The sequence below is a fragment of the Erpetoichthys calabaricus genome, chromosome 11 (genome assembly GCF_900747795.2).
Source record: "Erpetoichthys calabaricus chromosome 11, fErpCal1.3, whole genome shotgun sequence".
Classification (NCBI taxonomy): Eukaryota; Metazoa; Chordata; class Cladistia; order Polypteriformes; family Polypteridae; genus Erpetoichthys; species Erpetoichthys calabaricus.
This window is the reverse complement of record NC_041404.2, coordinates 72,157,725-72,182,050: the sequence shown is the minus strand read 5'-3', so window position 1 is coordinate 72,182,050 and position 24,326 is coordinate 72,157,725. Positions and strand designations below refer to the sequence as shown.

General features: G+C 37.4%; 1 protein-coding gene across 1 annotated transcript in view; it reads right to left on the bottom strand.

Moving 5' to 3' along the window:
* The window catches only part of bcap31 (B cell receptor associated protein 31), a 66,453-nt gene that overhangs the window by 15,330 nt on the left and 26,797 nt on the right, over nt 1-24,326 (bottom strand). Inside the window, exons 3-5 of the mRNA XM_028813341.2 lie at nt 21,399-21,499; nt 19,956-20,100; nt 10,347-10,482 (exon numbers count right to left, since the gene is read on the bottom strand). Coding sequence (XP_028669174.1) covers nt 10,347-10,482; nt 19,956-20,100; nt 21,399-21,499 — 382 coding nt within the window. The remainder of the gene's footprint in view (nt 1-10,346; nt 10,483-19,955; nt 20,101-21,398; nt 21,500-24,326) is intronic.

The following is a 24,326-nucleotide window of genomic DNA, read 5'->3' as shown; positions in this document are numbered from 1 at the left end:
GTTTTCTCACAGTGGGCTCTGCCTTGCACATTTCCTGTCTGAGGTGCACAGGGATTACCCGAACCAAATGCCCAAACCATCTCAACTGCCTCTTCTCGACCAGAAGCAGCAACAGTTCAACTCTGTGATCTTCCCATAATGTTGAGATCTTCAAATTGTCGGACAGAAGGAGTCTAGCAACCCTGCAAAGGAACCTCATTTGAGCTACCTGTTCTCACAGTAACATTCATTCAGTCACGAGCCAGAACTGATAACTACAGGCAAAGAAATTGAATATAGAATGACCAGTTAATCAACTGCTTCATCCATGGACTTAGGTCTTGACTCACCACCACAGACTAGTTACAACATTCATGAAACTGCTTCCACTACAAAGATCTGTAGGTCAATCTCAATATCACCATTACCATCTGTAACGAATATGGCCACAAGGTACTTGAACCCTTCTACCTGGAGCAGTAACTCATCCCTCACCTGCAGGAACATGCCATTCTTTACCAAGAGATGACCATGACCACAGACTTGGAGATGTTAACTCTCATTCCAATCACATCACACTCAGCTGCAAGATATTCCAGTACATGCCGAAGACCAGGAGGACCCTCCAAATATTTGCTACAAACTCATACCCAGTATCTTCAATGAACCATCTCAACTAGTAACATTGTTTTGCAGATTGTTATCTCCCAAGTTTAAGCTAGTGTTTATATGCAAGTCAACATAAGGTGCAAAGAGCTATTTATTTTCTCTTGGAAAGCTATACTTAACACCTCTGCAGCCTCTAAAAACCTAAAGCATATCAAATTTGTAAACTGTCTGTACCCCATCCTTCATAAACTTTGTATTATACATTTGGCAACTGATCACATCTGTTAATTGTGTTCCTTAAACATTCCTGGCACTTTTCTTCATATGTTTTAGTATTGTCCTCCAATCACTGCTTTGTAGTCTGATATATGCAATTGTCTGTCCTCTATTCTCTTTGTTAATATTTCCCTTCTGCTTCATAATTCCTTCTCCTAGACCTATCTATACTTACCCTTACTTTTATCCAGTAGAGGCTATTCTTTCTGGGTATAATCACTACAAAACTAATCCTAGACTCTCACAGGAAATCTCTTAATTCTCTGTAAAATACCATAAATAATGTGTCTTTAATCTAGTGTTATGTGAACTTTCAGTGGCACCGATCAATGGATCATCTTGTTCCAATATAGAGAAGTGGCAAACTATTGTGAGGCTGATTTGAAGCCTTAAGGTTTCACATTTACTGGGTGGATAAGGTTGCTGTTTGTTTTTAATGCTGATTTCTGTTTATGATCCTCTCTCATGACTGTTACTTCTTTCTAACTCCAATAAAAATTTTATTAAAAAATAAATTAACTTTTCCCTAATCCACAAAGCACACACAGAGATAGGACTGTCAGTGTCACTCTCTCAGCCAGGTGGAATCGACACTGCTACTCATTGGTCTGAGGTTCAACTATTGAATGAGTCTCTGTTCCAGCACAATGACTAGTGCTTTCACAGAGAAGAGGAGTAGTGTGATATTTTGGTAAGTAAAATAGCCCCTCTATTGTTCCATGTAGCCCTGAGGGTGTGTTAGCCAAAACACCACCACAATATTCAGTGCTATTATCATTTCTAATAAGTCCTCTTTCACCCCATGACTGTAACTTTATCTATTAAAATTAAATTCAGTATGTGACCCCTGTGGTAGGTTGGACACATGTACATGTTATGTAAAGTTACAGCATTTTAATATAACTAGGAGATGCAAAATAAAACAGTACAAAACTAATAGATTTGATGTAGTGGAGTATATAGGTGAAAGAAGCTAGGAGAAACCAGAACGGCACACTAGCATGAACAATGATGAAGCTAGGGCATTTACGGTACATTTTAGATGTAAACACTTAAAAGGGGAAAGGTATATCACAGGTGAGGGGAAAGTTTTAGACCACCCTAATCTGTGACTACAAGATCAACACTTCATCACCTGAAGAAGTAGAAGGTTTTGATATTCCACTCCACATTTTTTCTTTTAAAATAGCAATCTCGCAATGTCCATCCATCAATTTTCCAACCCGCTGAATCCGAACACAGGGTCACGGGGGTCTGCTGGAGCCAATCCCAGCCAACACAGGGCACAAGGCAGGGAACCAATCCTGGGCAGGGTGCCAACCCACCACAGGACACACACAAACACACCCACACACCAAGCACACACTAGGGCCAATTTAGAATCACCAGTCCACCTAACCTGCATGTCTTTGGACTGTGGGAGGAAACCGGAGCGCCCGGAGGAAACCCACGCAGACACGGGGAGAACATGCAAACTCCACGCAGGGAGAACCCGGGAAGCGAACCCAGGCCTCCAGATCTCCCAACTGCGAGGCAGCAGCGCTACCCACTGCGCCACCGTATCTCACAATGTTTTCCCATGAAATGTTCTAGTTCCATATTAAAGCCAAAAGCAATAGCAAGGACTTCTATAGTGGTTTAATATGAAGATGTCCATACTCACAACTAGTGGTAACGACTACTTTATGTATTTTATAAGTACAAATTACCAAATACTGTAGAATAATGTAAGAAATTGGTTTACTAATTATTTGTAGTGAAAGCGTGCATCTAGCAATATTGCTTGTCTAAGCTGCATCACTGTATGAATCAAAGTACTCCATAAAAAAAAACAAATAAAAAGGGAATCATCTAATTTATTAGTTTAAATGGCAGCTCAATCCAAACTGAGTTGATTCTCAAATATTTACAGAGTATGATTTAGGATTACAAATTAAAAAAAATAAAAAATAAAAAGAAGAGAAGAAGCAAACAATACTACAGTGCGTCTGACCATATTCACTTAATAAATAAATAGGAAATGACAAGCTGTGATGTTGCTTGTTTTATTACAAGGTGTTTTACTTCTTACTGAATGTCATTTTATTTTAGAAATATAATTTGCTTCTGTGAAAAATAATCTCTTGGGTGGATTCTTTAAAAATTCAGACCTAATTTGAGTTATCATGAAAACCTTTATAATGCCAATACAAATATTAATAAAATTAAAAATGATAAAATGTGAAGATACTGTGCAGATAGGCCACTCCATAAAACACAGCATACTCATTTCGGAAATCATGTGGGTTCCTGCTCCAAGCACTCGACTCATAAAGATGTATGCCTTTAGCTAGCAGACTAAAAATAGAAATAAAATTAATGCACACCCGTCTCTATGGTAACACACAAGCAGTCTATTTTTATTAGCAGAAGAACATGTCTCTCCTCCAGCTCCAAATGTTTACATGAGGTGTAACAGTCCACATCATAGTGTCAGAATGCAATCTAAAAATAACATTAAGTCTGCATTATGGGAAAAATGATCTTTGTAACCCCTTTCAAAATACAACTGGGGTAAATTAAGCCATAAGAACAATTTTATTCTATTTTGTTTCTTTTGCAACTTTGTCATATCACTCTTCAAACACCATATGATTAATAACCATCCTTTTAAAATCTCAGTCATAAGGAAACTTTCAAGAAGATATCTAGAAAGAAAAAACTTTTTAAGACACAGTGACTAATATTAAAAAAGAAAGTTAAATAAAAAGGTTGAACTGTATAAAAATCAAGTTTCAACTATAATTGGTTGGTAAAAAAAAAACAAAAAAAAACAAAAAAAAAAAAACAACAGGCCAATGTGAATAATACTTGACTATACAATTGTAATAAATAATAATCCATCCGTTTTCCTAACCCAGTTATTTTCAATCTATCATACTGCATAAACATAAAAATGAATAAAGTTTGTATTAGGCTGAAATGAAAACCATCTCATACTGTATTCCTAGAGCAGTGTCCTGGTTGCCAATAGCCTAAATCTCTCTCTGGTTTCTTTTTAAACTACAGTCTGTTGAGATGCTCAGAAAGTTTACAGTACAAAAGGTCATTACTCAGATGCACTAGTATTACAAGGCCATGCATGAAGCCAACAAAGTCAGTAAGTGAACTGATCTATGTCATGGTTGAGGCATCCAGTGCTCTTACAGGATTTATGCCAGTGTGAAGAGGCAGCAAAGAGCAAAACTGCATTTTTTAACACCTACATCCACATGAAATTCTTCTACTATTATACAAACTGTGAAAGAAAGAAACGTACTTCTACAAGAAAAACATCAATATTAGCTATGCTTCTTCAATGAAAAAATTGATCAAAAGATCACCCTTTGTTTCAAATGTGGTAGAGTGACTTCTGAAAGAAAAAAAAAAAGTTGTATGCAACAACTTCTCAGTCTGTAACAAATATCAAAGCACCTTTCAAATTACTCCCAGTTACAAAATTTGCATTGAAAACTTTTTATGGAATGTTCGAACAATATGACTTTTGTTGTGCTAGCACTGGGGCTTCCTTGTTCAATGCTTCAGTCAGGTGTTATGGGTATTACTTTGTTAACTGTGAACAGGACTATTGCACATTGTTCACAGATGAATTCTCACTTGGAGTACAGCAAATCGACGACCTCCAGGGAAGTCAAAACAATGGTGAATGGAACAGCAGGGTTTCCCCTTTGGTGAAACGAGAAATGAGGGAAAATATCTAGCAGCACTGTCAAGCGCTTTGGTAAACAGGGATGTTGGGGATTGCAGCCAGTTTCATTAAACATTATTTTGTTTTCTCTCATGTGCTTGAGTCCCAGCAATGGCCACAACTACATTGGCAATGATCTTAAAGCAGGCAGGAGTGAAAGTTCTGTGCATTGGCTGCTACAGCTCTATGAAGCCATGCTGGCCTCACAACGCATCATGGGGAGCTTTGAAAAAAAGTTTGCCTAAGCTGAATTCACAGTGAATTTCCAGAATAATATTCGGTGAACAAGGTTACAGGCGAAGACAGCATATGCACTTCAAAAAACACTTTGGTGAATTTCGCCAATCAACACTGTTTATTACCAGCATTTTGAAATCACACTAACTGATTTATCTATAATTAAAACCCTTCTTAATTCAAACCATAAGTTTAGAGCAACTTAAATAACATCTGAGATATTATTTATATATATATATATTATATACACAATATATATATATATATATATATTCACGGCATTCGTAGTCTGAATCACAATCTGATTGTATGGGTGGTTACCTACCAGGTAACGCTTGTGGTTGGTCAGCAAGTCGGCTAACATCCGCCACGATGCCCTCAGTTGTGAGAAGCAGATCATAGAATGGTTGAAATAGTTTACTGTCAAATAATGCAAAGAGTACGCAACACGTGTTTCTATATATATAGATTGTGAGGGATGGCAGGCCAAATATTCCGGTCCACACCTCCAAGCCGCTAGATGGAGCTCTCCCAACAACATGGAGGTGCCCCAAATTCCAGCAGGGCCATATGGACATTGTAGTTTTTATAAACAGCCTTGCTGGATACCATGGGGACCACTTGGAGCCACTGGAGGGAGGCTCACAGAGTGCTATGTGCCCTATAACCCGGAAGTGCGTCATGAACCGGAACCGGAAGGAACGACGTGCTTCCGGGGTGAAGAACTGGAGTTTTTATATGACCTGGAAGTGTTCCTAGTAACGTGGACAGACAGGGCGAAACACTTCTAGGTCAAGGACTATAAAAGGACTATGGGAAATCCCAGACGTCGAGCTGAGCTGGGTGGAAGGGTGGCAACGCGTCTGGGAGTGAGGAGGATTATTGTTTTATTGATTTATTGTTTATTGTGTTATTTGAAGATTGTGGAGAAGAGGGTGCTTTGTGCACGTTTTGTCCTAATAAATATAATATTTGGACTTTTACATGGTGTCTAACGTGTGATCTGAGGGTTCAAGGGGTCACGGGGACCCTAAATCTTTCACTATATATATATATATATATATATATATATATATATATATATATATATATATATATAAATAAAATCCTAAGCCTAAAAGTGCAACAGTGACGTTTTTATGTCACATTTTTGTCACGCTTTAAAATCGGGCTTATTTTAAAACCTACATATACAGTTAGGTCCATAAATATTTGGACAACTTTTTTCTAATTTTGGTTCTGGACATTACCACAATGAATTTTAAATGAAACAACTCAGATGCAGTTGAAGTGCAGGCTTTCAGCTTTAATTCAGTGGGGTGAACAAAACGATTGCATAAAAATGTGAGGCAACTAAAGCATTTTTTTAACACAATCCCTTCATTTCAGGGGCTCAAAGTAATTGGACAATTGACTCAAAGGCTATTTCATGGGCAGGTGTGGGCAAGTCCGTTGTTATGTCATTATCAATTAAGCAGATAAAAGGCCTGGAGTTGATTTGAGGTGTGGTGCTTGCATGTGGAAGATTATGCGGTCAAAGGAGCTCTCCATGCAGGTGAAAGAAGCCATCCTTAAGCCGCAAAAACAGAAAAAACCCATCCGAGAAATTGCTACAATATTACGAGTGGCAAAATCTACAGTTTGGTACATCCTGAGAAAGAAAGCAAGCACTGGTGAACTCAGCAACGCAAAAAGACCTGGACGTCCACAGAAGACAACAGTGGTGGATGATCGCAGAATCATTTCCATGGTGAAGAGGAACCCCTTCACAACAGCCAACCAAGTGAACAACACTCTCCAGGGGGTAGGCGTATCGATATCCAAGTCTACCATAAAGAGAAGACTGCATGAAAGTAAATACAGAGGGTGCACTGCAAGGTGCAAGCCACTCATAAGCCTCAAGAATAGAAAGGCTAGATTGGACTTTGCTAAAGAACATCTAAAAAAGCCAGCACAGTTCTGGAAAAACATTCTTTGAACAGATGAAACCAAGATCAACCTCTACCAGAATGATGGCAAGAAAAAATATGGAGAAGGCGTGGAACAGCACATTATCCAAAGCATGCCACATCATCTGTAAAACACGGTGGAGGCAGTGTGATGGCTTCGGCGTGCATGGCTGCCAGTGGCACTGAGACACTAGTGTTCATTGATGATATGACACAGGACAGAAGCAGCCGAATGAATTCTGAGGTGTTCAGAGACATACTGTCTGTTCAAATCCAGCTAAATGCAGTCAAACTGATTGGGCGGTGTTTCATGATACAGTTGGACAATGACCCAAAACATACAGCCAAACCAATCCAGGAGTTTATTAAAGCAAAGAAGTGGAAAATTCTTGAATGGCCAAGTCAGTCACCTGATCTTAACCCAATTGAGCATGCATTTCACTTGTTGAAGACTAAACTTCAGACAGAAAGGCCCACAAACAAACAGCAACTGAAAGCCGCTGCAGTAAAGGCCTGGCAGAGCATTAAAAAGGAGGAAACCCAGCATCTGGTGATGCCCATGAGTTCAAGATTTCAGGCTGTCATTGCCAGCAAAGGGTTTTCAACCAAGTATTAGAAATGAACATTTTATTTCCAGTTATTTAATTTGTCCAATTACTTTTGAGCCCCTCAAATGAAGGTATTGTGTTAAAAAATGCTTTAGTTGCCTCACATTTTTATGCAATCGTTTTGTTCACCCCACTGAATTAAAGCTGAAAGTCTGCACTTCAACTGCATCAGAGTTGTTTCATTTAAAATTCATTGTGGTAATGTACAGAACCAAAATTAGAAAAAAGTTGTCTCTGTCAAAATATTTATGGACCTAACTGTATATGTTTGGTATCATTCTTTTCAGAATTTATCGAACTTTAATGTGATGATGTTAGATTTTCAAATTCTTATTCTATTTTTAAATTATAAACTAAAAAATATCAAGAACTCACATCACGCGAGACGGGACTTTGTGCCAAAAGATTTAACCATGCCCGGGGCCGGAAATAAAACACAAAGAGTAGGACAGCTGCTGTACAGGCTTTTAAATGTTCAAAGTGCTGTGCGAGATACAGATCACGCAGCACGGCAGCAGCAGCATGCCAGCAGCTGATCGAGCAAAGAGGAGGTTAAAAAATATATATATATATATATATTTATTTCCCACTGTATTACCGTTGGGGGTTTCAGAGGAGTGACCGCGTCTCCTTGGGGTGTGTTCAGCCCCTCTCTTCACAATGCGAGCGGCAGAGACGCGAAGTGGCTGGCAAGCAAAGCGAGTCATAAAGTTCAAGCTTATTTTGGCCAGTAATAGCAGTAAAGAATTTGGTAGTAGCAACTCATCTGTCTTCTGAGATTTTCAATGGAACTGGCTATGATATTATAAGCTGCCTTTCTAAAAGTCACAGCCTCTAGGGAATTATTCTCAACAACTGCTGTTTCTTTCCTTCAATAGCATACTTTTGTTAATAACTACTAGTCAGCTACTATTTTTGTTAGCAGGGTGCTTTTTGATACATAGATTTCAGTAGTTTACCTGTGTCCTTTTTCTAGTGAAGAGATGTATGCACTTATTTCTGGACACACAAAACATACATATGTCAGGATTTATGTAAAATTATTAGTTGAAAATGTACTTGATTAGGAGAAAATAAACAAAAACATCAAAAGTACAACATACATCACAAAATAGTAAGCTCAGTAGAACAACTGAGTACTTAGGAATCTGACAATACATACATAAAAGGTAAATATATACACACACCCAAACATGCACAAATTTGCACACCCACGCTACACACACACACACACACACATAAGCTCTTTTACTACACTACAATGCATTTCATCTGCTAAAAGTGTCCCCATGCAAATCTTTCAAGCAGCAGTTAGAGATTTGAAATTAACAAAATGCATGCGGACTATTCCACAATGCTGTAATTCCTGTTTCTTAAGTGATATATGCTCTTTAGTCAATTTGACGGTGGATATTTTCCATGCAAGCCATACAGTCACTTCACACTGCTGGAATGTCTGGAATTTTGACAAGCTAAGGCAATACAGCTTATATAGTTGAAGTTAGAAGTTTACATACACTTAGGGTGAATTCTTTAAAACTCACAGTATAAAATCCCCTCCATGGATTTTGTACTAACAAACTATAAATTTGGCATATCATTTAAGAAATCTATTTTGTTCAGGGCAAAAGTAATTTTTTTCCAACAATGTTCACAAACAGATTATTTCACTTTTTATAGACTGTATCACAAATCCAGTGGGTCACAAGCATACATACACTTTGTTACTATTTGGTAGCATTACCTTTAAATTATTTAACTTGACACAAACGTTTGGGGTAGCCTTCCAGACAGAACTGTCTGTGAAACAGAATCAGATCAGCAGTAACTGGTCAAAAACCAAAAGAAATGGTATTGTGAACATATTTTAGATGGCAAGGAATTGGGGGCAGAGCAAAGAGCCCAAATTTGTATTTATGACAACTTACAGCAGTGTTTCTCAATATTACTTCTGGGGACCCACTGTGGCTACAAGTTTTCATCCCAACCACCATCACTTTTGCTTTTTATTGAACTCCTGTCTTAATTAAGTGGACTTATTTCCCAGTGCTGAGGGCAGTTTAAGCAATTGATATTGCTCCACAATGACCTCTTACGACTGCGATTCTCTAGAAAATAAAGTTTAAGAAACACTTATTTATTAATGAGCAGTGAAGTAGCTGCTGCCTTTCAGCATTCAGTATCATTTGCCTTGGTGTCTTCCCTGCTTGTAGTTTTCTTCTTGTTAATTGTCATTTATACAAAATAAATCAGGTGAGCAAAGTATATACAAAAAGAAAAATGACAAAAAACAGTTAATTACTTGAAAGCTATTGCAAAAATAAAAATATTTCTATAATTGTGATAAATGTAAATCTCAAGCTACTATACCTTTTGGAATGTAGAATAAGACCACATAAATAATTACTTCGATTAGAGGTAAAAAAATCACCAATTTTAAAACTGCTTGGAACAAAAATCTGTAAAAACAGGGGGGGCCCCAGGACTGCCCGTGAAAACCAGAATTGTCCATACATAACCATGAGAAAGTCAGCAGCCTGACTATCATAACTTTAATTAAACCAAAAAAAATCTGTTATTTCAAAAAGCCTACAGCACAATTCAACAAATAATCAAATTAATAATAAAACATAAGGGCTCAAAGTGTGTGGTGAAATATTTTAGCAGGGCTGCTTCCAACCAATGTATATTGAAGATAACGATAAGAAACATCCAAAGAGATTAAACTCTTAATTCCCAAGTTGTTTATCCCAACTGAAATTTCCCCAAAGTTTAGGCATCTATTCTAAAAAAAGGCAAGCTGAACTAAGTAATACTGAACTTATAAGTATAGAAAGAGATATTAGCCTTCCCTTTGTAAAAGATTACTATTATTGTCATAAATTAATAATGGTTTCATCTGTCTGAATGGAAAACAATATTTTAGTAAAAGACTTGAGCCAAAAACATTAAGTTGCTCACCATTCGCAGCTGTTCATTCTCTTCCATGTACTTTTTGGCAGCATCACTAGCGCTTAAGGCCTGCTTCTTAAAAGCCTCATTGGAAGCCACAAATGTGGCCTGTTGTGAAAGGAGAGTTACCAAACGCCGCAACAGGCTGTGGGGTAGAAGAATAATAAAATAAATCACTGCCACTAAACACCAGCCAAGAGACTTCACAGTCTATTTAATCAAATAATTTTACAACACTTGGGGAACAACTATCTTTTTGAAATGTATTAAATAACAAGTGACTTAAAAACTCTACTTTAAACAAATGAGAAAAAAATACAAATATACTAATATTTTAAGACATCTTTTAGAGTGTGAATATTGTAACAAAGAAAAAATGTGTCATAATGTTCAAATTCAAGGCTGGGTTAAGATAGGATAGTAGGATATTTTTTAAAATAAAAGTCAAACTTGAGCTTAGTTTAAGTGCATGTCAAGGTGATTTAATCGTGACCTAAAAGCTTAGAGTCCTTGAATTATACAAACTGCCAGTTTAGGACTATGCTACAATTCAAAAAATGGGCTTTCATAAAAAATGCTTTGTCCAACATGCTTTGTTTAACTTTCTTTATTGAATTAAATAAATTTAAAAAGACGTTTGGGGGAAAAAAGAAAATATTTTAAAAGATGAAGACTTAATATTGAGGCAACAAAAAGGCAATATTTATGTAGGCAAGTGAAACGAAGAATGTTTCTCTACTACTCCCCATGCAAGGTAAAAATCATTTTGTCTCTTAAGAAATAAAATAAACACAAGATCTTTTAACACTTAGTGTACACAAAAATACTATACCATATGTTACTATAATGAAGGAGTTTCAGATATTATAAATAAACACATGGATAGTTTATTATGTTCTGGGAGTTTCATTATTGCTCTAATGAACAAAGGTAAATAATAAAAAAATAGACGAATTCTCTTGGGCTGTCATGCTAAGCTATACCAGATAATGTCTAGTCTACTGAAAAATGACCCAAATGTAAATGCTAACCTAACATACAGTAAATTATAAGCAATTCTACTTGTCTTCTATAGTATCTTGGCCCAGGTTTTTAAATACTCTTTCTCAGAAAAGCCAGTACTGTAAAATACAATAATATAAAAGAAAAAAAAAAACACATCTCAGAAGGTAAAGTACATGGCACAGCATATGATTAGCACTGTACCCTTCCAGATGATATCTACAGTGCCAGGGACCAAGTCACATTTAAAGACAAACTCAATCACAGTGGAACCTCGGTTTGCGAGTAACTTGGTTTACGAGTGTTTTGCAAGACAAGCTAAAATTTTTAATAAATTTTGACTTGATAAACGAGCGAGGTCTTGCAATACGAGTAGTATGTATACGCTTTGTCTGCTGAATGTCATGTGATCACAACTGAGCTGATGGTTCTTCTCTCTCTCTCTCTCACTGCGGGATTGTGGGCAATCGTCTCCTATTCTCCATCTGAGTCGGCGTGCCTCACTCGTATAGTCAACATCCGTACGAGTGTATACTGTTTACTACAGCATAGTGACTGTGTGGGTGTGTAGGTGTGTGTGTGTGTGTGCAAGTCCCTGTCTTGCACCCCAAAACACGAAGCTGAGTCTCAGTACTTTAGCAACACCAGCTTTATTCAGCTTGAAACAGCAACAGCATGGTTATTTATTGTAGCGGGATCTGCCATTTTCCTATACACAGACACAGCAGTCAGGCAGGGTCGGGGCCAAGTAGTACTGTGCCTTGCGCATTTATAATGTTCCTTGTATCACCCATCGATGGCAGGCGCTTATAGCATGTCTGCGATCTTTTCGGATTCGCTTTTATGGCGAACTGCTACAGCACTGGGAGACTGCGGTTGCTTTGGGATGCTCTTCTGTGTGTTGTCCCGTTGGGTGCAATCCCACAAGAGTTTAGAAACTCACTCACACCAGCCACGATTCTTTTCAAAGGCAAAGTGCAGGTTAATTTATTTTATGTATTTTTACTTTATATTTTGTATTAATCATTTTTATATGAATAGTTTTGGGTTGTGGAACGAATCATCTGAGTTTCCATTATTTCTTATGGGGAAATTCACTTTGATATACGAGTGCTTTGGACTGCGAGCATGTTTCCGGAACGAATTCTGCTCGCAAACTGAGGTTCCACTCTATATTCGTTTTATAGGTTACTTAACTGGTGTGTTTTATAATGATGACCATGAAAAAATTTTCACGGTGAGTGAAGATAAAGTTTGATACAAATCAAGCCAAAGGTAACCAATGCTGAACATGTGGAGAAAAAAAAAAACACCCTTTCATTACTCATGTTGCACAATCCACATGTCAGCTATCTAGTCATTTGCTCCCAACACATTAACAGGAATCACATTAATAATAATTAATAATAATAATTCTTTGCATTTATATAGCGCTTTTCTCACTACTCAAAGCGCTCATTAACATAACACTCGGCTTTTGAAAAGAAAATCTTCCTCTTGCCATCATTCACTGGCCCACATTTGCCTCCTCACTCGAATCACTGGTCAATAGTCCATCCATCCATCCATTATCCAATCCGCTATATCCTAACTACAGGGTCATGGAGGTCTGCTGGAGCCAATGGTCAATAGTCTTGTCTTAAATTCATAAAGCTCAATATTATGTGAATCCATTTCCGGTTAGAGAAAAAATGCATATGTTTTGTGTACTGTGAGCTAATGATTGGAAAACATGGATTATGCAACATGAGTAAGGCAAGCTTTTTTTGTTTTGTTTTTTTTTTTCCTAAAGTGGACATTTTTTCCTATGATTCGCCGTTGCATAGTATTGGTCAGTTTATATCAAACTTTTTACCTTTGTACTTCAAAAACTTTATTCTCAGTCATCACTGCAAAACATATGGAAGTAAGTAACAGATTTTAAAAAAGAATTGGTGTGGAACACTTCTTTAAAAGTGAGAGTGAAATTACAAATAACTTAGGCATTGAAGACCATTACATTTTAACAAGTGATTTTGCAAACCAGATTCAACAATAATAATTTTATCAGGATGTTGGTATATTCAAGTAGCACACAACTATTGGAGTTTAAACTGTTAAACAAATTCTTAAACTCACATTTTCAATAAAATAAAAAAGGAAATTGTTATTTTTCAAATATTATGAGTTGCTTACTGTAAACGTAGGTAAAGACAAATCTGGAAAACACCTTTCTTCATTTACTGTGGCCTAATACATTCCAACAGTTGAGATCATTCTATTCATATCATCTGTCACAATTTCTACCCACTACTTCTTGTGACTCCTATTTATAACATAATCACTTATGTGCTATTACAGTTCATACCTTAAATGTTATTTTTAGTCTTTTGCACCAAATACCCAAACTTTGAGGGCATAGTGGAAGGCTTCTCGTTGTGTTGGGTTTGTTTATGTAAATGAGGTCACTGAGGCAGTTGAGACACTCTGAGTGTGGTGAGATCCAATTGAACATGATGAAAGTCATATTATGGGAATGTTTTAGCTAGTGTGTCATTTCAGTATTGAATGGACAGTAGACTGTTACATAGGGATTGTCAGACTCGGACAGCGATTTCTATTTTTAAAAAGTTGGGAAAGGCGGGTGTGTCACATGTTCAATGGGACTGTCGTCCTCAGCCCACCACAGATAAATTCTACACTAGGGTGCTAAGTCAGGTACTCTAGCTAATAGCTGATATTTGGAATCAGGATGAGTAATGTACATTCCTTCCTTCAAATAGAATAGTGGACCAATCGTTTCTCCTTGCATGCATATTTAAGGAGTCCTGCAAGTATGCGATTTCAGTCTACAGATATTTTGTGATTTTGAAAAAAGGTGTGGATTACGCATTCTGTTATATTTTGTGAAAGGTGCAAGAGTTCATGCTTGGGGGAGCTGTGGTGTGTCTTTCTTGACTTAAAACTGAAACAGTTCAAAGAGGGTATAGGACTCTGACAAGGGTGCTTTTTTGATTGCTGCTGGATATTTTTAAAGTCAGATGACCAGCGTAAAATTGAGATATGAATAGCATTCCGTTTAAAAACCTAAGACTTGTTTTTTTTTAGTTTCTGGATAAGGTTGTCCTTGCTACTCATCTAATTGTGTTCTCTGACATGCATTGGAGTGGTGTACAGCAGAATATGAAGTGCTTGGAATTAAAACCAGCAGTATCAAATCTGAGGTCACAGTCCTCTCCCAGAAAGTAGTGGGTTCTCTTTGCAGATTAGGAAGGAGTAGTTGTCTCAGGTAAACAAGTATTAGAAGGTAGAGGCTATAGAGAGGTTCAACTAAACCTGATCTGAACAGTGACCTAAAGAAAGTTTTTTTTTTTTTTAAAATATAAGTGGCCAAAATAAGACCCATGTGCAAGGTCCCTGGGCTAAATCCCAGTGACAGTGTAAAGAATTTAGCAATTTGAGGCACCCTCAGAGTATTGTCAATGATCTAATACTGTATATAAAGGGGAGTTATATAAGATTGTCTGAACATCAAAAGAAGAAGCCAGAGACTGTTGCAGAAGTTAGGGAAATCTGGTTGGTCTTGCTTGCCATGATTCCATTATAACCCTCTTAAGGACAAGCAGATAAAGACTATGTCAGCAGAGGCTCTTTTAAATGTTAGTGTGTAAGTATGCAACAGAAAGCCTGAAACTAATCCCCACTTCATCTAAGGAACAGGTCTTGTGTGCTAATAATCTTTACAATGGGAGAGGCTTTGAGATAATGTACAGCCGACAGCTGCACACATAATTAGTAACCACATGCTAAAGCTCTTCTCTGTCATCAACACATGACAGAGAATATATCAGTTTAAGCAGCCAGCAGAATGAATGTGTGCCACAGAAAGCTACCAGGGATCCCTGTATGGAGAAAATATTCATGCAAGAGAAGTAGCCCACCCATCAGAGCATGGCCTTATCATCACTGACTATTTCAGTGTAGCTTATTATTGCAGGCTCTTTTCTAGCATAAATTTTATTTTGTTTGCTATACACTGCACTTCTCAATAATTATCTGCTAAATATATTTTTTTTCCCAAAAAATAAAAAAAAAATCTTAGTCTCACCTAGTTTGTATGAATAACTTTTTACGCAACAAGATAACTAAATGATAAAATTCGACAGATTGCTATTCTTGTATAGGGAGGCTTTTGTGTACAAGAAAAATGTATTTTTAGTTACTTCAAGCAACCTTCCACAACATCTCTATACAAAGGTTAAATAAAAAAAAAATAAAATCTGTCCTCATTATCCCCATCATTATCATCAAAGCACAAGAATATGGACGCTGCTGCTACGCAAGTAGTTTACTGTTTATACTTGCGCACATACTTTATGTTGAGCCGGAAGATTCCAGGAAACCAGGACTGTAAAGACTTGGACCTTCACCCTTTTCCAAAGATATTGGGACCGCCACACACTTCTTTCCAGCAACCTCATGACCCCATACTCTCCCAATCCGTCTACTAACTTCATAGGAGGAGTCACCAGAACCATGAATGTCGCTGCCGAGATAAGTAAACCTCTAGACAAGGTCAACACTCTCTCCACAGACAGACACACTGCTGATGCCTGTGCCCAAGAAGTCATTAAAGGCTTGGATCTTGGTTTTTATCCAGGATTCTCGCAAGCCCAGACACTCAGACTCCTCACTCAGTCTAATGAGAGCCCCAACCAGAGCCTCCATTGAGAGCCCCAACCAGAGCCTCCATTGATGCTGTGAACATCACAGCATCATTGGCAAAGTCGAGATCAGTGAATCTCTCTTCACCAACAGATGGCCCACAGCCAGTGGATCCCATGACCCCTCCAAACACCCAGTCCATACAAGCTTTGAACAGAGTAGGAGCAAGAACACACCCCTGATGAACCCCAGAATCAACTGAGTAAAACACAGAGGTTCTGTCTCCACTCTGCACAGCACTTACAGTACCAGTGTACAGGCATGTACAGACATGTCAACTGAATGCTGGGAACACAAGGCAGCCATGATGCATGTGAAGTATAAACCGGCCCTAGGTAGCAATGTGTGTTTATAATATTCACATTTTCTGAGTTCTGCATCATGGTGTGTAAAGCAAGAATTGGCCTTGAATGGGAAAGCAGACCACTGCATTACACCCCCATATGCAATACATTTACATTATCCAATTAATACAATCTACATCTTTTGATCATGGGAGAAAAGCCCCATACAGGCCACCAAACTCCATAAAAGACACTGACCAGGCCAACATTCCAGTCTATTCTCCCAGAGTTGTGAGGCATTGTTGCCTGTGTATGTAACATAACATATACAGATATACAGGCTGACATATACATACATTATAGAAATGAGAAAAACAAAATTCAGAAGACACAACACAGATGAAAATATGGATAATTTCAAAGCCATGCCACCACCAATTACATGCAGAATGCCAAGTCTGTTTGCAGGATTGGAGAAAGGTGAAACTACTCCTGTGACTGAGTATACCAGTGACTTTATGAAGTTTAAGATAAGGAGGAGAGTACTTCTAACATCCTAGAGTAGACCAAAAGGCCAATAGAGGGCCAATGAGTGTAAATATACCAAAAGTGATATAACCAACACAAAATCTCCTGGTGTATATGTTGTCTACATGTTCTTTAGTGGTCAAGAGATATAATAGATATAAGGAGCGATATTGCCACTCTTGCATAGAAGAGGATTATTTGTCACACGTATTCCTTTATCTCATCACATTAAGGTGTTCATTTTTGTACTTCACAGGTAAGTAGGGAAGATTAAAGTTTAAGCTACCGTGTTGCATGAACCCGTTTAAAATTAAAGTCAGAGGAATTTCTATGAGGCAGTCAGAAAATGCCCTGTGTTGTTCCATCTGCAGACATCTATATTACACAGAAATATCAGCCTATTCATCCCCAGTTAATTAAAGTAACAGCAGCAATCATCATAAAAGTGATAACTGTTATGCTCATCAGCTCACAGTGTTAAAGTGTAGGTTGCCTTTACTTTTTAATTCTCTCTCCATACATTTATTTAAATTAGATTATAACATAACATTCTCAGACTTGATTAGTCTAATTTAGCTTTGAAGTCTGCTGGAGTGCATACCAAGGCAAGTACAGGTACTGGGTACAAGGCAGGTAACAGTTTGGTTGGTGTACCAGTCTATTACAGGACCCACTTTACCAATAATAATTGGGTAAATGTAATGACGTGATTGCTTATCAGTAAGCCAGCCACAACAAACAGAACCATCAAATCTGTCAAAGATACTTTGCCTACAAATAAATGAATTATAGGTTGATCCAGGCCACTGAGACACAATGTTTGCCAGTCACATCTTGGATGATTTATGCTTTAACCAATGTAACTGTTTGCGGTTAACAAAAGCGGCTTAATTCTCGCTAGGTACCCTTACTGCAATAGCAGTGAAGTGGTCCAATTACATTAGGACAGTGTTTCCTAAAATATTTCTGTAGTGGCACACTTTTTGCAATGAAAAACATCCCAGGGCACATCATTGCTATACTAACCACAAAACATTATATCTCATACACATGCTCAGCAGTCCAAAGGGCAGGACTATTGGAGAAGCCATCAAAAAAGCATTGTTACATCAATGTAACTTAAAATAATGGCTCAGTGACATGAATTATTATGCTTACAAGTTGTTATTTAGCTGATTTGGCTGCACTGCCCTGCTTGATCAAGGATGTAATTTCTCAGTTTATTCTGAAATGTTACATACGCATGAGTCAGTATTGCCATAAATATCCTATTTCTGAGAGTTGTGCAAGCAGCAGCATTTTTAATTTCTGAAATATATTTAAAAGCTTCTGTAAAAAGCCAAATTTCCCCCTATATGCTTGTTGACACATCAGGTTTACTTTTATAAAGCCCAACGTTTGCGTGGGAAGTTGCATACACATATTTCAAGCCTCTTTTTGTGTGTACACAAGCTTTACTCAACTCAATTTTTACTGTCATTCATTCACATACATAGTATATGACTGAATGAAATTACATTCCTTACAGTCCCTGGTGCATAGGCAAAAAAACGTACATTTAACACACACTAAAACATTACCAAAATCCAGAGCAACAATACAATATAACAAGACAAAAGATGCAGGACTATAAGCTTTAATATGGATATAAGCATTGTTCAAGTGCAGAGTGCAAAGTGACAGTACATAATTGGGGAAATGCTATAGGGATATGGCACTGGGTGACAAGTAGGAGTTCAAAAGTCTGACAGCTTGACCTGGCTGTGCTGGTTCTAAAGCTGCAGAACATTCTACTTGACGGCAGAAGGTCAAACAATGCGTGAGAAACATCTTTCACAAAGAAAATTTTTTTTTTTTTTTTTTTTTTTTTTTTTACAAATGAAGCCATCAGTGAGAATGTGCAGTTTCTTAATCGACAATGACCTGGCTTAGAACTCAAATCCAGGAGGCAATAAGTGCCAACCACTGCATCATCATATGTCCCAATATCAGTTTGTTTTTGAAATGTTTTAATTGTTATTCTTGCTTTTCACATCTTGCTGCCATTTTGTTAAGTACATGCTGGAAGTTGTCAGGGTTATTGCATACACATTGGCATGGTTTCTTAGCACTGCAAGCTGCAAACAATTTCCTGTGAGCTACTCTACAAGAAAGCGTTGGTATACTCAAAGAAACAAATTTAAAAAAATAAAATAAAAATTATTTAAAATTTTCACGTTATATCTCCTTGACTACGAGTTCCTTTTGCACCCTCAAGAAGGAAGCATCTCTGTGTCTCTGCTTTTAAAATTGTGACTACATCACAGTATAATCCCTTCTGGCACTGGTAAGAAGCACTCCACTTGGTTTACCATTATGCAAACATTTTCAGTATTCTTTATGAATTCATTCTTGCCCAACATCACAAAGCACCTTTAGAAGAGGAAAGCTTATTGTAACACACTGGCAGAAGATTAAGTCCTGTTCATGCCAGTTTGAGAAGGCACTGTTAAGTACAGTAATCTGGAGGAACATCCACCAAGAGTGAGACAGAGAGTTGTGTACCTATGAAGAAACATGCTGCCTCAGAATGCTAAAGACCAGGCAATCCAGCACATTAGAAAACTTCCTAACTGACAGGGAGCTACATACAGTCTCGGGTCAGAAAAAAAGCTGGAACCATGTTACCCCTTTAAAGCAGAGGCCACCCTTAAATCTGCAGCCCTTTAGATGGCACCACATGGAGCTAAAATGGAATGAATGAAACTGTATTTTCCTTTAAAAACGGGAAGCTGAGAGAATAATTTAAAAATCTATGCACAGTTTTTATGGAGCAAAATCAATAATAATGTAAGAGAAAACCCTAAGCAATATAATCCATTAATCAATTCTGTAGCCTATGATTTAATATTTGCAGACTCGGAATGTATTTTATTTCTATCAACCTGTACTTGCTTTAAAATGATGGCATCTGTTATATTTAGCAAAACTCCTTTTATTTTTTACACTTTACACAGTGATTCAAGCTTGTTATAATAAAGAAAATCCAGTCATAAATGCTGTGAAAATCTTTCAGCTGATCAAACAGATGTGTTTTGAGATATGAAAGAAAGACACTTACAACCAGAGAAGCAAGGCAAAGCCAGCAATGTACAAGTTTCTCTGTGCTCTGAAGAGCTTCATGTGAATATGTTCAACTGCCACTGGATTATTGGTCAAATCCACCTTCTCTGTGACACTGTACTTTCTGACCTCACGACCTGCATCTGTTTAGAAAAGTACCATATAAATTAATTAATATTACAAATGAAATAGATGATTAATAAAACTTAAATGTAAATTGCTTTAGGGTTATGAAAAATTACTTCTGTGATATTAAAAAAATAAATCACAATTCACCACATAAATGGTTGCTATTTTGTGCTATTGTTTTCCTTAATGGCTTTAAGCAAGCAAAATTTTGCACTGGATGTTCTTGGGTTATCTCAGAAAGAATCTTTTCAAATTCAATTTAATATACACTGTTTATAGTGCACTTCCCACTTAATGCTATGAACACTAAACACATTAACAAAATATTAGATAAAAACACAAATGGCATGTAATTCAGCTCAATCAAGGTATCATCTCTGATAGTACAGAAATTTGAAGCCACTGTATTCCTTCAAAACTGAAATGATGACAGGGTTATACTGGAAGTCTCATCACACATTTGTTTATTAAAGAATCATCCAGACATTTGTAACCTGGTTAGTGGAGTGTTCGCCTGTCCTTCAAGATTCAGTTATATAATTTTATAATTATATTTTACTTTATATTTATTCTGCTTCCTTACGATCCAAGTTTCTAGGTGCAAAATTCATACATAACCAAGAAATATACAAATGCTATACATAAAAAGCAAACATTTGAAATATTTAGAATGAAACATGTAAAACACTTACAAAAAAAAAACACATTCACCAAAAATAATAACATTTTCCGGTTTGGCACTTATCTCAGTGCCTTAATCTAAAAAAATCTTAAGTTTAAGTATTTGAATAGGTTTAGAAATGTTCTTTGAGAAGGTAGCACTGCTGCCTTGCAACAAAGAGACTAGGGTTCATGTCCCAGGAGACGCTTGGTGGAGTTTGCACATTCTACTCGTTGCTCCAGTTTACTCTCATAGTCCAAACACATGCAGATTAGGTAAATTGGTATTACTAAATTGAGCCCTGCTGTCTTTCTGTGTGTGTGTGTGTGTGTGTGTGTGTGTGTGTGTGTGTGTGTGTGTGTGTGTGTGTGTGTGAGAGAGAGAGAGAGAGAGAGAGAGAGAGAGAGAGAGAGAGAGAGAGAGAGAGAGAGAGAGAGAGAGAGAGAGAGAGAGAGAGAGAGAGAGAGAGAGAGAGAGTAAGTGTCTAGTGCCTTGTCCACTAATTGCTCCTGCTTTGCACCCAATGCTTGCTGGAATAGACTTCAGCTTCTCCACGACCCTGCTCAAGATAAGTGTGTTTAAAACATGGATAGATGGATGTTTTTGTGGTTTCTATAGGTTTTCCCCAGAATACAGCAAAATGTTTCTTACCAATCAGCAAGAAGGTCAAGATAAATATGAGCACTATAAAGTAGGTATTTCCATATGCCATAATAAGCTGCACCAGTCGAGACTTGAAGATGCGATTCCATCTGTAAAAAGAAAGAAAAGAATAGTCACCTTATCCTTAATGTATTCTAGGACAAACTAACTTAATAAAGGAAAAAAATCTTAAAGATTATTTTAGAAATAAAAAATATAAAAAGCGCAAAACATTTTAGAAGGTTATAAGGGATTTTTTTAAAATTAGGATTATACTGCACAGCAACCAAACTCCAACAAAATTATACCATGATTAACAGGCATAACATCAAAACATAAGACCTACTTGTAGAAACTGTGTAATCAATACTAAACTCATACCAGCATTTAATAATTAAGTAATTTGCATCTTGTTTTAGAAATCTAGGGAAAAAAAAAATCAATGATTACTGAGAACACACTGCGCATGGTGAAATTGACATTTTGAATTCCACTACTTTCTACAGTCTTTTGTGTACTGAAAATGAAACTGTCAATCTATCCCATGAGAGCTCTAAAAGTGCTACAGTGTGACAGTTACAGCCATCACTCGAACCTACTTTAATTCATATAAATATTTCATTCCAATATAACAGACTGATGCTGTTCTGGCCACAGGCTAGCTTCAGAAAATGAACCTACAACTTGGCACTTCCAAGCCCAGTGTCAGAACACCTAATCATACGGCTACATTTATTGGTAAAGATACCACTTAGCAATTGTCTCAACTTCAGGACCATATTTACAAGGTAAAGCAACGTAACTGAAATTTGAAACAAAACATTAAAATTATTCTTTTTTTCCCCCCACCATTGGAAGAAGAGAAAAATCAAGTAATCTTAAAACCTTACAATTAAGTTTATATTAATTTACAAGTTAATAAATTACTAAAAGGCGATGCAACAATTTCTGATCTTCATGAGACACCACCCACTGCACTCAGGTCCCAATCCAGGTGGTGGTTTGGTGTGTGGTGGGTGTGGCATTGTGCTATCAGTGAATGCTCCCAAACTCTATAACCAGTACAAATTACATGATTACTATCACACATTCTAAATTACTTGTCAGCATGTTCCAGATTTTTTAATAAAATATATTCCTAAAATGCCATATGTGAGGTCTGCCCAAGCTAAGCAAATTGCATAGTATTTGCTAGTTCAGTTTATTATATGCCAGCATCTTTGTTTTGGTCAAATAACAGGCAGAGTGCTACTGGGTAGTGTAGTAGTGGCAGAATGTGACAAGGAAGTACAGCTGTGTCATAGAGAAATTCATCTAATTTCTACTGACAGTCAATAGTAGCTAGAAAAACATGGCGGCTGAAAAGAAAGAAGAGACAGGAAAACCTACATTGCTAGAGAGAGAGAGAGAGATAATAATAATAATTTTGATAATTTAGCTTTGTGCTTTGGATGTACCCTAAATGCTTATAAAATGGCTTTCTAATTTTGTCCAGATGAAAAGACACAGACAGCCAGGATTTTTTAAATACAGTGGAACCTTGAGATACGATCACCTCTGTATACGAGAAATTCAAAATACGAGGAAAGTATGAGCGAAAAATTCAGATCTAAATACAAGCATTGGCTCACGTAACGAGCCACGAGCCAGGCTGTGGGTATAGCTCGCGGCTTAGGGAGGGGGCGTGGTAGCAGTAGCGAGCCGCAGGGCGATCTGCGGTGTCTGCGTTTCTCACCTAAGTGCACAGGTGGGAAACTGCCCACATCCATGATTGTTCCTGTGGCTGATGGGCTGCAGCTGCCATGTCCTCCCCGCATATATAGAGAAGCGCGAGCCGGTTAAGGGGGAGAAGAAGTAAAAGAAAAGAGGAGAGAGAACGGAGGTTGCAGGAGGAGGCAGGAAGAAGCAGGAATCGGCAGCAGTAGGAAGTCAGTGTGGGAGAGCGAGCGAGTGCAGGCTCGCGTGTAGCTGAACAGTGAGCTGAACAGGCGAGCCAAACAGCTGAAGCAGGACGGTGTAGAGAAGGTCAGCTGCATTAAGAGTGTCTCGCCAGTTGCAGAGCCCGCATGGGAGAAGCAGGTGAGACGCTAACAGAGAAGAAGCACCGGGGATTGTCATCTGTTTTTTAAAGACTGCTTCCTGTTGACGTTTTAACCTCGTGTTAAAGGATTGTTATTCTTGTGTATTTTAAACCTCCACTTCACAACTGTTTTAAGGATTATTTATTTAAAGATTTATTGAATGCTCTACTGCACTTTGGACACCTGTTTTGATTGTTTTAATAATCAGTTATATTATTTACCAGTGTTATTTATTAAAGGTAGACTACAGTATATATAATTTATCAGTGTTATTTATTAGGAAAATTGATTTTTATGTTAATATATTTGGGGTGCGGAACGGATTAACTGGATTTCCATTATTTTCAATGGGGAAGTTTGTTCTAGATACGAGAAATTCGCTATACAAGCTCAGTGCTGGAACGAATTAAACTCGTATCTAGAGGTTCCACTGTACTTGCCTAATTTGCTGACCTTTAAAGGAATACTCCACCCAAAAAATATTTTGTTTGATATGTTACTTGATATGTTACAGCATGTAGTTTCATAGTGGTGGCTGACAAATTTTTAATCACACGTTTTCATGCTACGCAAGAGAAAACAGTAATGTTCAATGGCAAATGATCTAAAAAATATCCATGGAAAAAAGACAAAGAAATTCTCACACAACTCGAGTTGCATAATACCATATTCATTATACGCTATCCATTTGTATGTTTGCACATTTTTGCTAAAATATTATTAACACTTGAAAATTCAGCATGCTGTGTGCTTGAATTGAAAGAGGACTCTTGATCGATGAATAAAGGGGAGAGGCAGATCTTCAATTCAACAGACAGTATTATGGGAATGCATCTTTCCTGTTTATCTACTATCA